Source organism: Notolepis coatsorum (genome assembly GCF_963971535.1).
Source record: "Notolepis coatsorum genome assembly, chromosome: 13".
NCBI lineage: Eukaryota > Metazoa > Chordata > Actinopteri > Aulopiformes > Paralepididae > Notolepis > Notolepis coatsorum.
In genome coordinates this window covers 63,187,109-63,203,749 of record NC_140177.1, presented here as the reverse complement: position 1 = coordinate 63,203,749, position 16,641 = coordinate 63,187,109, and the positions used below count along the sequence as shown (strand labels likewise).

The window sequence follows — 16,641 nt, the reverse complement described above, 5'->3', positions numbered from 1 at the left end:
TTTCATCAGTACATTTCCGTTTTATACTGTTTTGAATACGAGTATAGTTTTGAAGATTTCTAGTGATTCCAGAAAAATCCGCGAAAATAGCTCTTTAGTGGAATACACAAAACACGAAATTTTTCGGCCTATTTATGAATAGTTTTCAAATAAACCCTCGATTATCGATAGTAGTACTTATGCACGCTAGAGAAGCGGGCTGAAAATCGATTATCCATGACCTGGTCAGCGCTAACGTCATACACGCACACACGTTGTGAAATCTGTGAAAAAAACATCTGATTACCCCAAAACTGGTAAATAGATTCCTTACCTCAGATCAGATGTTCTGCAAAAAGCTTATTCCAATTCCTGATTGCCATTCCAAATATTGATCGCGTTTATTGATCCAACGTTATACCTCGAAACACATAATGGACGCTGCTCCCAGTTCCCTCAGTGGATGCAATAGTCTCAGGTTACATGGCTCAGAAGTAAAATGTGGAGCCTGGAGTCATGCATTTTCATTGACTCCATTCCAATGGGTGCAATACCATCCGGGAGATGATAGGGGGCGGTATTTGCCCTTTTCGAGCACAGAGCCAGTCCCAATGATAACGTGAGGCTGGGTGAATGAAAAATGAATGGATATCGTTAATAAAGGAAATAACGATTAAATAACGAGATTTCTCGTCATTGGCACTCAGCGCATGGCGGCCAACAACAAGATATCTCGTTGCTGGCACCCAATGTGTTAAACATGTGATAAAGCTTTGCATTACATTTGATCTGAATTGCGATATATATATATTTTTGTATCCAATCCATGTATCCATGTCACCCACAGCCTGAAGTTCGGCTTAGCATTTACTATCTTGAAACTGCTTATACATTTTTTTCCATGCAGTAAATCCACTGCTTTTCTGTATCTCACTGAGCTTTTAGCGTTTAACCAATGGAAACGCTAGAATGGTCATGTGGGCTGGGAGGGCCAATGGAAAATTCCTATCATTTCTCTATACTAATTTTTTATTATAAAATGACAAAGACGTCACGTGAAAAGAAGTATAATGTTCAACAAGTATTGGAACCTCTTGAGGACGATCCAGATAATATACTGTAAATGAAAACCACTCTGAGCCAGATAGCGGACAGTGATGACGACAATCCTAGTGAAGGATTTGATGCGTTTGAAGCAAATAAATAGCCAGAAAATGTCCCTGTGTGTCTCTATGTCCCTTTCTCTCCCTGTATATCACTCTGTGTGTCTCTCTCCCTCTCTCTCTGTGTGTCTATCTCCCTGTCTCTCACTCTGTGTGTCTCTCTGTCCCTCTCTAGGTCAGCGTTCTTTGTGTTCTGTGGAGAGTATCGTCCCACAGTGAAGCAGCAGTATCCAGGCCTGTCCATAGGAGACTGTGCCAAGAAGCTGGGAGAGATGTGGGGCAAACTGACTCAGTCTGACAAGCTGCCTTACGAAGAGAAGGCCCAGAAACTACGGGAGAAATACGACCGGGTAGGTTACAGTCCACCTTAAATAAAGACAAATACTACAGACCACCTTAAATGAAGACAAATGGACTGTGTAGGTTACAGTCCACCATAACACATTGGGCGCCAAAGATGAGTAAACTCGTTTTTAGATCCTTTTTTTAAATTCATTACAGGTTCACGGACCTCTGTGTTACCATAGGAAATCATTCTGAGATCCCGAGAGTGCAATACCGTCAGCATCCTGCTAGGTGGCAGTATCGCCCACCCTTTGAAACCTTATTTCACACTGTGTGTCACATCTAATTTCGTCCGGGCGGAGAATTTAGACCAAGCCAAGTAAATCGCTTCAGCCGAGCACTTCGAAACGCGTTCAGCACACTTGAGGCAGATCTTGTGCCACTTCACGTCAGGGACCCGATGGACATCAATACTGGAAATCGTGATCAGACAATTGGAATATTCTTTTTGGGATACCTCCTAGTGACGGTAAGGAGTCGGACTATATGACATCAATCCTGCTTTGATCCAACAATGATTTCACATCGATCGCAACGATCATTATGTAACTTACTCCGTTGCTGACGATTCACATATCGCTCCACAACAGTTACCAGGAATTAGCCAGGATCACTCTGAAACTATACAATATTCACCACGGTATAACACGCAAACTTAATTCTTTTTCACATGTTGAACGAGGGATAGTTACTGTCAAATGAGCCATAGTATTGTCTCCATAGCTATAATATAGAATATAGACATAGCCCTGCAAACACCGCTATGCACAGTGAAAATCCCTATCTTTTACAGAGGTGGCGCAATGAGTACAAGGATGGCTAAAACGGCTGGCGCTGAAAGTGTTAAATAAAGACAAATATGACTGGGTAAGTTACAGTCCACCTTAAATAAGAGAAATACTACATTCCACCTTGAATAAAGAGAGTGACTGATGTTTTGAAGACTAACTATACAAACGTAGCTTACTAGTCAAGTTAGCAAGTTATTTTGGTTTCCTGCAACCCATTGGCCACGTTCAATGTTGACCAATAGTTAGTTAGTTCAAGCCATTAGTCACTGATATTAATTTAATTACTGTATATATATTATATATAAATTTATATTGAACAGTAGTACAGCAGCAAGCAAGGTAATTTTGTTCCACCAATTACAGTGCATAATTGTGTATTTTAATGGGTTTAAGGTGGATTGTTATATAGGTTAAAGGACGTTGTGTTGGAAGGTGTTTTAGCTGATCTCAGTTAACATTAACCCTTTCACTGCCACACGAGAGAAGGTTAACCCTTTACTATCACACAACCGACGGCGATGCTCCGCGGAGCTAATGATGGAGCATTGCCGTCGGTTGTGTGATAGTAAAGGGCTAACCTTCTGTATTGTCACAGTGAAAGGGTTAACCGGCTGTCATTGGCAGTGAAAGGGTTAAACACCAACTGTCACTGATTTTGAAAAGGGGCGGAACATACCCTTGAGACCTTTGTTGTTTGAATGTCGCTAAGCTAAGCATGGTAACCATGTTAAACCGTCTTTCACCGTCTACATATCTAGAGTTGGCGTGGATTGATTGTTTAGATCCCTAGCATGGCTAACAAATGCAAATATATTGTAGTCTGGCCCGTTGTTCTGACCAGCATTACGTTCCTTTGCACCTCCTTGACGTTGGCGAGAACCCCGTCTGTATCTGAGCTGTATTCTCTGCTATATGCCGTTAATATCCACACACCAAACGTTCACTTTCTGTTTCTGGGTGCTCTGTTCTCCTTGCTGCTCCCGATTCAGACACACATTTGAATGTCTTGGTAGTAATTGACACATTAAATAAATGTGTGATATTGTGTGTTTCAGGACATGGTGGCATACCGCGGGGGGGGCACGACCTTCTCCAGAGCCCCGGGGGGCTCCTCCGCCCAGGGAGCGCAACAGGAAGAGGAGGACGAGGAGGGGGACGATGACGATGATGATGATGACGATGATGAGTAGACGCAGCCAGCCGACCTCTGACCCCGCCCACCAAGGGTCTGCCCACGTGTGCGCTTCAAACTGCGTGAAAGAGTGTGTGTGTGTGGGTCGTTGAGTGTGAGAGAGAGAGTGCGTGTGTTCTCCAAGTTTTTATTTTTTTCAGAGTAGCGTACAGACGTTGACCGGTTCAAAACAACTTCCTGTTCAGGTCCTTTTAATTGAAACCATTTACTGTTCTTAAGTGTTTAAAAAGAAGAAGAAAAAAAGATTGGACTGCATGTTGGACGTCTGCAGTATGTTTAGAATTCACCCGTTAAAAGATCCACGGCGCCTTCAGATGGGGAAGTGTTTTTAAAGGGATGGAAGACAAAACCGTAAAAAAAACTCATTCTTAGATGAGCTCCATGTTTGGACAGTCCTGTTAGAAGCTCCGGTCAGACTAACAGCTGAACGCCCCACGTCACGAGTGACTGAACGAGAGAGAGAGAGAGAGAGTGAATGAGCAAACGAGTGTGTGTGTTAGTGCAGAAGGCATCAGATATAAAAGATTAAAAACAACTTTTGGCCAATAAGGCCAGATGTAGTAGTGTTACCCCGCCCCCTTCCACTCTCACACCCTGTTGCCATGGCTACCTGTCCCCCTCCTCCCCCAGTGTGTCTCCATGGAAACCGTCTCCGTCCCCTCCTCACGTCGGGCCAGCAGAGGTTTGATTGGTTGATCTCATTCCCCTGGAGACTAGCAGCATAAACGGTTAATATTGGAGGATGTTCCAATCCAGTATCCTAGCTAGTGTGGAAGAGAGATGAGCTGCTTCTGAATTAGCCATGCTACATACTGTATTCTCCATGCTACATACTGTATTCTTCATGCTACATACTGTATTGTATGTGATCTGTTTGTATGTAAATAATATATGCGTCAGATTTGCATGCAGACCAAAAGCATCAACATTTGACATATGGAGCAGATTGTTTTCTACACAATAATTTCAATCCCACAATTTTTTGCTCCATGTTTTTTGGTTTCAGGTCAGTTTTCTTTCGAAGCGCCACTTCCACCTGGGTGTACAGGTCCTCCAAGTATGTAGTATAGAACAGCAAACAATAACAGTATGTATACTTTATGTATGTAGTATATATATACATTCAGAAGCAGCAGTCATGTTTTAAAAGTACAAAGGTCACCTAGGTAAATGTTCTGTAGGTAACTTGCATGAGGGCTGGTGATCCGTGATCTTGTTCAAGTACAAACAAATAAGTTCTTTTTAACATACTTGTGGTTCATGTCTGAGAATACATTACAGAATAATGTGTGTTCAGACCTTATTGGTGCAGTTCTGTTTCTGCCGTCTTCCTCTGCTCTAGCCTCCCACAGTGGCCAACAGGTTAATGGTCTGCGGTTACTAAGTTATGACTGGAGCCAACATGGCTACCACTGGGAACTGGAACGGTAGATGCTAGATGGGATGGACTGCAGGGGGCGTGTCCTCAGACTCAACATCTTCTGACCATATAGAAGATCGAGACCTGATCCAGTGTCTCCCTTCAGGTCGTCTATTGATGAGAACCTGGGCCTCAGTGTCTCCCTTCAGGTCGTCTATTGATGAGAACCTGGGTTAGGGTAGTGTCTCCCTTCAGGTAGTCTATTGATGAGAACCTGGGTTAGGGTAGTGTCTCCCTTCAGGTAGTCTATTGATGAGAACCTGGGCCTGGGTTAGGGTTAGGGTAGTGTCTCCCTTCAGGTAGTCTATTGATGAGAACCTTGGCCTGTATATTGGTCTATAAACAACCTGCACATCTAGCATCGACCAAATGGACACGTCAGACCCGTGGAATGTAGGAGATCTCTCCACCGGGTCTGAAAGCAGCGCATGAAAAATAAACAAATAGCTTGTGGGTGAAAATGATTTGGCGGTATTTAGTTTTCCACTATTTACAATGTGATATTACTTTTTATTTTTTACGTTCTCTTGTACGGTAATATGATTGTCTTAGTGCTATTTGATTCAAAATGGTGTATTTTCTTTAACTTTTTTTTTATACTGCAACTTAAACCATACAGTATATATTTTTTTACAATATGTATATATCGTGGACGACGGTATAGTAAACATCCATACCTGTGCAAGGATCCATGACGGTAGACCTCCCGGCACTAAACACTAACCCAGTCCAACTGAGACTGAACTCTGTTGGCCCGTCCTCCCTCCTGTCATCCCCTCCTCCCTCCTGTCATCCCCTCCTCCCTCCTGTCATCCCCTCCTCCCTCCTGTCATCCCCTCCCTCTCTCCTGTCATCCCCTCCTTCCTCCCTCCCTCCCATCAAAGTCTTGTTTGTTATTTTCTTACTTGAGAGGTTCTCAGTTCCAGTTCACAGTCAACAGTAGAAAAGTTCAACTTTTATAATAAAACCACAAGAATCCGAAACAAGCCGCTTTGGACTCTTTTTTTCCTCCTCTTTATGGCTGCGTGGAGCGTGGCTATATCTGCTGCTCACTAGGTCTCATTCATTCAATCTTTATTTATACTTGATAATACACTGAGTAATTAAACTCATTTACAGTGCCGTCGAGATGTTACATACACAAATGTCTGTGTTCAGCACATTTTAAAATACATAAACAAATTAAATCTTTTTTAAATAATAAAATAGCTAAAAAATTTAAACGGCGGTAATACTTTTAAAACAATTACATATTGTGGTGACCTGATTGGTCACCAAGGTTCTAAACCGACCCATAGACACTAGAGTGTCTACTTTCAGTGTTTCCTGATGTAGGGGCAAAAAAGCAGATCTACCAAGTTCAGTACAAACTCTAGGCACTCTAAGTGTAAGCCAAAAACGGGATCGTGTACAACAGGGTCCAGTGGTCCATTCCAATAAAGATCTAATAATTTGGACAATCTCTAATTATGGTAATGTAACTCACGTCTCTCTGCCAGAGAGGCCCACTGACCTTATCATATAGGATACAACGGTGAGTACCATAACTATCACCGGTGATAAATCTAATGGCTGGATGATAAATAGTCTTAAGGGCTTAAGCGTGGAAGCCGCTGCATGTCTAATCAGCAGCGAGGTTGGAGATACCAGTGACCAATAAGCAGCTGAGATGCAGCAGTAACAGCCTCAGGGTTCCATGTGACCAAAGATGTGGGAGAGAAGAGACAGGTTTTGATGGATTTCAACCAGAACGACCAAAGTGTTGGAACATATCAATATCAGCTCATTAAATGTTGGCAATTTCCCAAACTGGACTATTTTTATTTTGTCTAAAAACTGATGTAGGTGACTTGGTCATAATTTCTAGTGCTATATGTGTCAACATTGACCAATCCTCGTGTTGTTGGGGGCAACGGTGGCTCAGGAGGCAGAGTGGTAGTCTGGAAATCGGAAGGTTCCCGGTTAGATTCCGGCTCCTCCCAGCAGCGTGTCGAAGTGTCCTTGAGTAAGACACTTAACCCCTGCCTGCCCCCGAGGAGCAGGTTGGCACCTTGTGTGCTGGCCTCCACCATCGGTGTGTGAGTGAATGGGTGAACTTGTAAGTCGCTTTGGATAAAAGCGTCAGCTAAATGTAAATGTCTATAAATCACATCTCCGTAATCCAAAACGGATAGGAACACTGCTTCAACAACTCTTTCTGCTAATCACAGGGAAGCTAGCTCTATTTCTATACAAAAAGCCAATCTTTTTCTGTAATTTACTGGCAAGAACGCCCACATGATATTTAAATGTAAGTCCTTCATCAATCCAAATACCAAGCTATTTGTATTCTGAAACTCTCGATATCAGAACTGTTCACAGTGTTCATATATGCAAGTCACTATAAACAATATTTTTGGCTTTGGAAAACAAACATGAATTTAGTTTTACTGGCGTTAAGCACCAATTTTAGACTAATAAGTGCATCTTGCAGGGCGTCAAAGGAGAGTTGTAAATATTTAGTGGCCAGTTGCACAGAATCAGCAGTACAATAGATAGAGAACTGTGTCATCCGCGTATAGGTGGCTTTGACAGCTGCTCAGAGATGAGACAATATTATTAACACTTTGGTTGCCTTGGGTTAAATTAATGATATACCATAGATTGCCAAGTGATGTATAGCCCCAAATGCATTATATTGATGATGAAATACAGTTTGATGGCAATCAGCGCGATATAAAAAATTTCAACTAGACGTACTTCTAGAAGTTACTACACGTCATCTGATGTTGACCGGATGGGCGAGGGGGCGTTTATAATTCCGTGGGCAGCGTTATACCAATCATCTAATGTGGGTCAAATGTTGATAATAGCAGTTAGTATCGAAGACGGTAACGTTACACGCTATAACTCACCCCAGTCTCCGCGCGCCGTTGGGCGATCATCGTCGAGTAGAAATTTTATCATTATGGGATATATTTTTACCCGGTCCATCTCCAGCTTGTATAATGGTATATACGTCCAAATCATGTTGTTTATAGAGTTATTGCCAATCGATCACCGTGTAGCGTGACGAGCCAGAGTCCCATGAACCATAGCGAGCGCCCGGAAGTACTACGGTCGTCATGACAACCTCTATTCAAGATCCTGTGTGGCGATTGCGCCGATCGGCCACCAGATGGCGCTCCTGAACCGCCAGAGAGCTCAGTGGGTCCTGCTGGTGGATCTCAGGCCAGCGGAGGGGGAATATGAATCCGATCGCAGATTTTTGAAATATTGATATAAGGACGCTGTACAGCGTCCCCCGGCAACTTTAGCATGGCCAGCAAAGACGTGAAAAGACGTGTCCCGGCAGTCAAAGTGTTAAGATAAATTGTAAATAAGACAGGGTCCAGGATTGATCCCTGTGGAACACCTTTTGTGATGGGTAGAAGCTCTGATTGGGCATTTTCACACTGAAATCTTTCTGTTAAATCGTTTTGAAACCAACTGCAAGCACCCGTATCAAAGCCAACACTGCAATCTTTGTAATAGGAGAAGGTGGTCAACAGTATCAAACGCCTTCGACAAATCTACAAACAGGGCAGCACAATGCTTTCCTTTGTCAAGGGCTGATACAATGTAATTTATAACGTTAGGTTATGTCTATAACCAAGTTCTATGAGTTATGGTGCCGCTCAGCATCATACTTGCACTGTACTTCACTTCGTGCACTGAATGAAAAATTCCACCATGTACCTTTACATCCCAACATTCGTCTGGCCACACCCCCATCCGCTTACCTTCATAAGCAGGTGTGTGGTCACCTACTCGCCTCCTTCCCAAACTTTCACCACAAGGTGAGATCAAGGGCCGCAGCGGCATCTGATGCTGAGCGTCACCATAACTCATAGAACGTGGTTATAGACATAACCTAACGTTCTATTTCGTTATGGATCTCGCTCAGCATCATACTTGCACAAGGGAGACTGAGCGAGAGCCATAGCCCGACATATGTACCCCGCTGAGGCCCCCCACAACCATCAGATCGGGGAGGACCGAGCCCCCCGACCCTCCCTAATGGAGGATACCCTCCCTATTGGAGGCTTACGGGAGGGAGACGGATCCGACCGTGCGAAGAGGCACTCAAGCAACTCAACGCACAGGGTGAGCAGACCGTGGCTTGACCCCACGACTACACACGCACAACCTGCATGCCACCCGGGAACGAACGGAAGGAACAACCTCGTTACTGCCCCCAGAATCACGGGGTCAAGAGCAAACCCAACCCCGTGGCAAGGCCGTAGCAGCGGAGCGCGAAGGAAGACCCAGACCCACTGAAGGGACTGGATCCCCTGGAAAACGGTGGCCCGGAGAGGTCAATGACTCCAGGCATCAAGACCCGACCAGGTGGTCACTTAAGTGACACCGCCCCCCACATCGCCAGCGTATTCGGATAAGGCCCCTCCAAGAGCGGGCCCTTTCCCCCCAATAGCACACGAGACAGGCGCCAAAGGTGTCAGCTGAAAACAGCCGCCCCTGCCGAAGAGGCGTATGCTGGCATTGTTGATCACCATGACAAAGCCTCCATTAAAAAAAAAACACCCAGAGGGGTTGAGGCAGAGAAGGCTGACATGATTGGCAGACGTCATGAACGTGCAGGGGCACACTCAACCGGGTAACCCGGGAGTTGACTGCTCCAACACACCAGGGAACCAACCACCCTGTCGTTACCAGATGCGGTGGTTGTTCCTATAACCCCTCAAGAAAAAAACTCAAACACACCTGCGGGTATACACTGACTATACCGCAGTACAAGTGTTTCAGTTTTCAAACAAGGGTTATCCCAGGCCTACGGTATCAACGAAACTTTACTTCGGACCGGGCCCGGCGGCACGGGAAGCACAGGGTTACCAGAGGAGGTCCAAGACCACCCCAACAGCCCCCTCTTCGCTATGCGTGAGAGAGGAGCGAAAATAATGGAGAACCAGCCCTAAGCACACCGCACTTGGTATTCCCAGGCGGTCTCCCAACCAAGTACTAACCAGGACCGAACCTGCGTAGCGTCCGAGATCGGACGAGATCGGGCGTGTACAGGTTGGTATGGCCGTAAGCCATTACGATAGTGCAGAGTACAATATGTACCCAACAAAGGGTCTCCATAGCGCCTAACCCTGTGACACCCGGACCAACCTGGCATTTTCCCCCCCGAAAAAAGCACAAGTCCCTCAGGGTACCAGAACAGCAGATCTGCGTCCCCGGCGGACAACGGGTTAACTGACCTGGACCAGCGTGACCAGACCAGTCCCGTGTCCTAACCACGCCGACATGCCCACTCCAGAAGAGGGGGTAGGTGTGCGTGTCGATCTAAAACATGAAAAGAGGGCGCCACCCAGACGGTCCCCATTTTGACCGTGCTCAGTGGCCCACCCCAAGGGCGTGAGACCCCTCTACCTATGTTCAGATCTATTCCGTTAACATCCCCCAGATATGAACGAGAATTCATCGAGACAACCTAGTAAACTGGCGCTCGGAAGAGACAAAACTCCATCCCAGTTGCCCTATAAAAACGCTGTTTTAACAAGCAACCAAGGCGCACTTAGCCCCTGTGTGATTCTGTCACAGAAACACACCTGAGCCAGTACTATGTATGCGTCGAGACCCAAACACATCAATGGATAGTCTAGCACAGGGGTGGCCAACCAGTCAGAGACTAAGAGCCACAAAAAAATGACTGTGGTACCACAAAGAGCCACACCATATACCAGCGTTTCTCAACCTTTTTTTTCAGTCACGGCACCCTTCATGTGTTTATAGGTCTCACCCTCTGGCCTCTGAAGTTGCTAATGTCTTTTTTATTTGGGCCTCACAGGGTTAAAAGTACCCTGTGAGACCCACGGTTGCAAAATTACAAAATCACTTTTAGCCATTTAAAAAAAATAATGTTTATTTAAAAAATGTTAAAGGGGAACTATTTTACTATTTCTTTCACTATTTGGGCACTTTTACACAATTCCTGTGAGTCTATGGAACACCTAGGTTTTTTTCAAAAAAAATGCATTGTTTTGTATTTCTAATCAAGTACTAAAAACCGCATTTTTCTACCTCAAGATCTTAAGCCGTTTTGAGGCTGGGCTCCAACCACTGTGTGGCCTGGTGCCAACTGCCACATCAACTGCCACATTATTATGCAGCTGAGAAATCTCTGACATCACAGATATGCACATTTTCAGATGACTCAGTTTAGTGAGGGTGAATATTGTGAGAGGAGAATTGGAAGAATTCGTCAATATGAGAATTAGAGACATATATCCTATTAATATAAGTCCACATAGCTAAGAAACAATGGTAAACACTGAAAAAAGCCATTTATAAGATAGTTCCCCTTTAAGCACATGTATAGTCAATTGGTCCTGTTGTTCAGCCTCACAATGCTATTTGATAGTAAATGTGTTTATATGTCCCACCCTCTGGCCTCTGAAGTTGCTAATTTCTTTTTAATTTGGGCCTCACAGGGTTAACCTCTTAAGCCTGAGATATACAGTAAAAGTGTATATTTTCAGCATTATGTTTGTTTACCAATTATTTTAACTGTTATTAGTGAAATATAAGATTATAGAAATCTCAGGGCATTGAGTCGGAAACCGGCGCATATTGACAGGAGGAAGTGGCACAGCCAAAAGTGAGTGTAGTCTTTTGAAGGAAGAGACTCAGGGCTTTCAAATTTCGAAAAACTACCCTACCCAGCTCACACCAGCCCCTGTCAATCATCTGACTTCTGGATTTACTTTCTCTTATTTTTTGGGATTATCTCCCACAAACCTGAACGTTATTGCCATAAAACAGAACGCAGTTAGTTTCTCTACCTTTCTGTGAACGTCTTGCAAAAAACGGTGTTGCAATATGATGAAGAATGGTGGAGAAATTTACATTATAAAAAAGATGGCAGAATTCAGTACTGTATCTACAAAACCTTCTGTTTAATCATCTTCCCTTTATTCATTTGCTTAGATTTTTCAGGTCTGGTCAATTTTAGCATGGTGTTATTTACAGTCAAAGATAAAAAAAAATTAAATAGAATTGATATTCTCCTTTGGTTCATTACAATTTACTCAAGCCTAGTAACAGACACACTATTTCTGACACTGATCCATATATGTCCCTAGATTCAGATACCAAGAACATGCAAATGGACCATTTAAAAAAAAATTGTAAATGTTTATTCTACGTCCTTATGGAATGAGTGACATAAAAAAAAAAGTAAAAAAAAAATTTTAGTTTATTTTTTTTTATGGGTGGAAGAGCCGCACATTGACGGGCAAAGAGCCGCATGCGAGCCGCGGGTTGGCCACCCCTGGTCTAGCAAGACACCAAACATTGTTCCTCCAAGTCGCTTGGGAGAACGACACGGAGCCGTCGTGCTTCATGTACCTTCCTCTTTTTATTCAAAAAAGAAAGAACACAGACTGACATGAATCCCTCGTGACGCCGCTGAGGGTAAAAATTGTTTACATTTTTACATCCCACCACCCTCCCATAGGGAGGAGACGGAAATCCCCAGAGAGACTTCCCACGCGAGCTGTATAGATTGAAAAGAATATATTGCAACATTGAGCCATGTAAAATTTGGGTTAGGGCTCTCCGAGGAGGAGGCACTGAACCAATACACACTCAATAATCGAATTGAATCGAATACACACACAATAGAGCAGGACTCCTTTTTGAAGTCCTACTCATCTTGACAATCTGAGGAGGAGGCTCTGAACTCTGAGGAGGCTCCCTCACAGGGAAGGAGAGTCCTAACTCACAGAAGGCCCGAGTAGGAGCTTCGTGAGGAGGAGCCCTGACCACTCCCTGAAACAGATCCATCATATGGACCTGAACAACTCACGTAAGTCTTACCAACAGTGACGTACTCTATGGTGGGGGAATTTCTGCGGTGCACACGCCCAATTTTCCAGGGCGTGGGACCAGGAAACTCCTCTCCCCCCCCCCCCCCCCCCCTCTTACCCTGTAACGTGCCGAACAGCAACGTGACAGGAACCTTGAAGGACAGGAGGTTTTAACCCCTGCCCATCAAAAGGGGAGGAAAGGATTACCAGTTCACCCCTTTACGACCCCACACCCATGATACGATGTAATTACAAAAAAGAGCATGTCATAGTCAGCTACATGAAGTGTCTAACAGCTTCACACAGCTCATGTGCTAACCTGCCATCTGATTTTTACTAAGGAAAAAACACAGAATAGACTTACACATGTGCTTCTGTGGCCAACCTAACCCAGTTATAGATCACAAGACGCACACAACCCTTTATCACCACAAAAAATGGCAAGTACACTCTTGCTACAGAGGAACGCCGTTTTTCATAACGAGAGAATACATAATTCTCGATTAGTATCGGCCACAGGCCTTGCTAAGCACACACGAAAAGTGACCAAAAATCTTTTTTTTAGGAAAATATAGTTTCTCAAGCGGTTTAGCACAACCCCAGCAACTAAGCTAAGGGTTTCATCGTATCCCCACAACACAGTGACACAATATATTGTAAACAACATGTCTGAGAGGAGGGTGGGGAAGCCCCAGGGAACCGGGGGGAACACCCCTCCTACCTTACCCTTGATACGGCCCAGTTGAACAGGTAAACCTGTTAATATGTGAACACACTGTTCATTGTCATTACAGGCTGAGAAAAGAATTCATTCTTCACTCATATGTCACTAAGCATAGCTTCATTTTTACACTTGTAACAACAACCCGATTTGTATGGAGAAGCTATACCAGTGACAAGACAATTCACACACAACACGCGTCGTATCCTCAATGTATTGCAGCAACACCCGTTTTGGAAAACATCGTTATTACAAAACATTTAGAAGGGAAGGAAGAAGAAGTGTTTAAGGTCTGGTCGGGACCTTCCTACCGTGAGCGCAGGCCAAGCGAACTGCAGTCTGGCTAACGGGGCACCGACGGTAAACGCAGCATTCCTGTGTAGGGGTGGGAATCACCAGTTTCATCACGATACGATATCGATTCTTTGGACAACGATACGATATTTGCCGATATCAAAAAGTCTCCCACGATACGATTCGATTCAGGTGCCTGCGATCGATATGAGACGATATTAACTTTATATGCCCATTTAACACAATCAGTAACATTTAGATCAACCCAAAAAAGGCAACAGAAATATCATTTGACATTTTTATTTTTGAGCTCTTTCAGACATTTAAATGAAAAACAATCTCCTGTTCACTGTAGAGTGTAGAGTGCTCAATAGTGCCAACTAACTTTAATAACTAACTTAAATAACCAACTTTAATAACTTTAATAACTAACTTAAATAAGGTAATAACTTTAATAACCAACTTAAACAACAACAACATTACAACAATATAAACAATATATTAATTAGAACATAATAATAACCAAGGTCATCTCCACTGTCGATTTCCTGAGAGTCAAAGGTCACTCACCCTTGGATATATATTTTTTGTACTAGCATTATGTAAACAATCCCTTGTGTCTCATAAACAAACAATATAAAACGTACTTACGGTAGTAAGTAACAATAACCAAAGGCACCACTTGTAAGTGCAAATGCAGTGCAAATGCAGTACAGCATAGCTAGCTAGTATCCACTATACTGGGATATGAATGATTCTGACCCAATTAAAAAATATAAATGTTGGAACAAAGCAAATGTAAACAATTCCACATGTTTCAGTGCAAATGCAGTACAGCATAGCTAGCTATTATCCACTATATACTGGGATATGAATGATTCTGAACCAAATAAAAAATATAAATGTTGGAACAAAGCAAATGTAAACAATTCCATGTGTTTCAGTGCAAATGCAGTACAGCATAGCTAGCTATTATCCACTATACTGGGATATGAATGATTCTGACCCAATTAAAAAATATAAATGTTAGAACAAAGCAAATGTAAACAATTCCACATGTTTCAGTGCAAATGCAGTACAGCATAGCTAGCTATTATCCACTATATACTGGGATATGAATGATTCTGAACCAAATAAAAAATATAAATGTTGGAACAAAGCAAATGTAAACAATTCCACATGTTTCAGTGCAAATGCAGTACAGCATAGCTAGCTATTATCCACTATATACTGGGATATGAATGATTCTGAACCAAATAAAAAATATAAATGTTGGAACAAAGCAAATGTAAACAATTCCACGTGTTTTCAGTGCAAATGCAGTACAGCATAGCTAGCTATTATCCACAATACTGGGATATGAATTATTCTGAACCAAATAAAAAATATAAATGTTGGAAAAAAGCAAATGTAAACAATTCCACATGTTTCAGTGCATGACATCTCAGGCAGTCAAGTATGTCCTTAAGTGTTCTTCTTTGGGAGGTTTTTCTTAAAAAAAACCAACTGATCGACATGCTCAGCAGACAAACAGCTGCGTTCTGAACGGACAATGTCACCTGCAGTGCTAAAAAGACGCTCAGAAGGTACGCTAGTACCAGGAATGCAGAGGTATGTTTTGGCAAGGTTTGCCAGGAGAGGAAGCTCAGTCTGCTGGCTTTTCCACCACTCTATAACACATTACCTCCGAGGGCCAAAGATGCAGTCTCTTTATACTTAGCAGCTTCAGCCTGCGCTCGCTCTCTGGAGGACTTGGTCTGACGAGGGTCCACATCACAGAAGGTGTCACCAAACCATTGTTCAATTGCCTTTGACTTCTTGGAAGCGGGAACGTATTCTGAAATGACACAAAGACAAAATATCTCTTTCAAACACTTGTTAGCTGATTATAAAAGGGGAACTTCACTGAACAAATTAAAAGTTCCCCTTTATTTAACTAATTTACATGTTTATAACATTGAGTCAATAACACTTTCCACAAAAAGGAAACCTACACACGCACGCACACACACACACACACACACCTTGTGCAGTGGCTTGAGCCTGAGACGTCCCCGGCACTTCATCAGAAGGTTGGTCATCAGATGTGTGAGGAGGTGTACTCGGCTCCACCTGCACCGCTGTGTCATTCTGTAGAGACACACACACACAAATATTAAATATAATCATTACAACACTAAATAAAGTAATGAATAATACATCCATTATGAATAGTGTTTGCATTTCTAAAACACAAATAGACAAAATAATATGATCTTAAGTAATGAATAATACATCCATTATGAATAGTGTTTGCATTTCTTTTTTTTTGATCCACTTTTTCTCCCATTTTTTTCTATATTTTCTCCCATCCCAATTTCGTATCATCCAATTCAACCCTCCCCTGTCACGAACGCTGTTTCTTGCCTCCCACAAGCCGGCTGCAATGTGGACTAAGTCATACATAGCACAAGTCCCCTCCGGTACTTGAGGTAACAGCAGTCGCATCTTTTCACCTGCGCAGCTCGATCTCTCAGTGTCGAGGAGTAACGCGTGGGAGGCTCACGCTGCCCCCGACACTTCCTGATTCTACTGCGCAGGCGCACCAACCGACTTGTAGGAGTCGCTTGTTCACAACGTTCGATCCCCACCCTTCAGTTTTTCCCTCCCCGTAATACGGCCAATGTGTATTACTGCGGACGACCAGCCAAACTGAAAAACAATGTGGAGAGCTGGATTCGAACACGCGAATCCTAGCGTCTCCACACTGGTGGCGAGTGCCTTAGACCACTACACCACCTAGCCGCCCCGAATAGTGTTTGCATTTCTAAAACACAAATAGACAAAATAATATGATCTTAAGTAATGAATAATACATCCATTATGAATAGTGTTTGCATTTCTAAA

At 43.3% G+C, this 16,641-nt stretch overlaps 1 protein-coding gene across 1 annotated transcript in view; it reads left to right on the top strand.

Annotated features, from left to right (window-relative positions):
* Positions 1–5,876, top strand: part of hmgb2b (high mobility group box 2b) — a 37,174-nt gene extending 31,298 nt beyond the window's left edge. The window contains exons 4-5 of the mRNA XM_084327820.1: positions 1,318–1,492; positions 3,334–5,876. Of these exons, the coding sequence (XP_084183946.1) occupies positions 1,318–1,492; positions 3,334–3,468 (310 nt within the window). The 3' untranslated portion in view covers positions 3,469–5,876. The remainder of the gene's footprint in view (positions 1–1,317; positions 1,493–3,333) is intronic.
* The last annotated feature ends 10,765 nt before the right edge of the window (positions 5,877–16,641 follow it).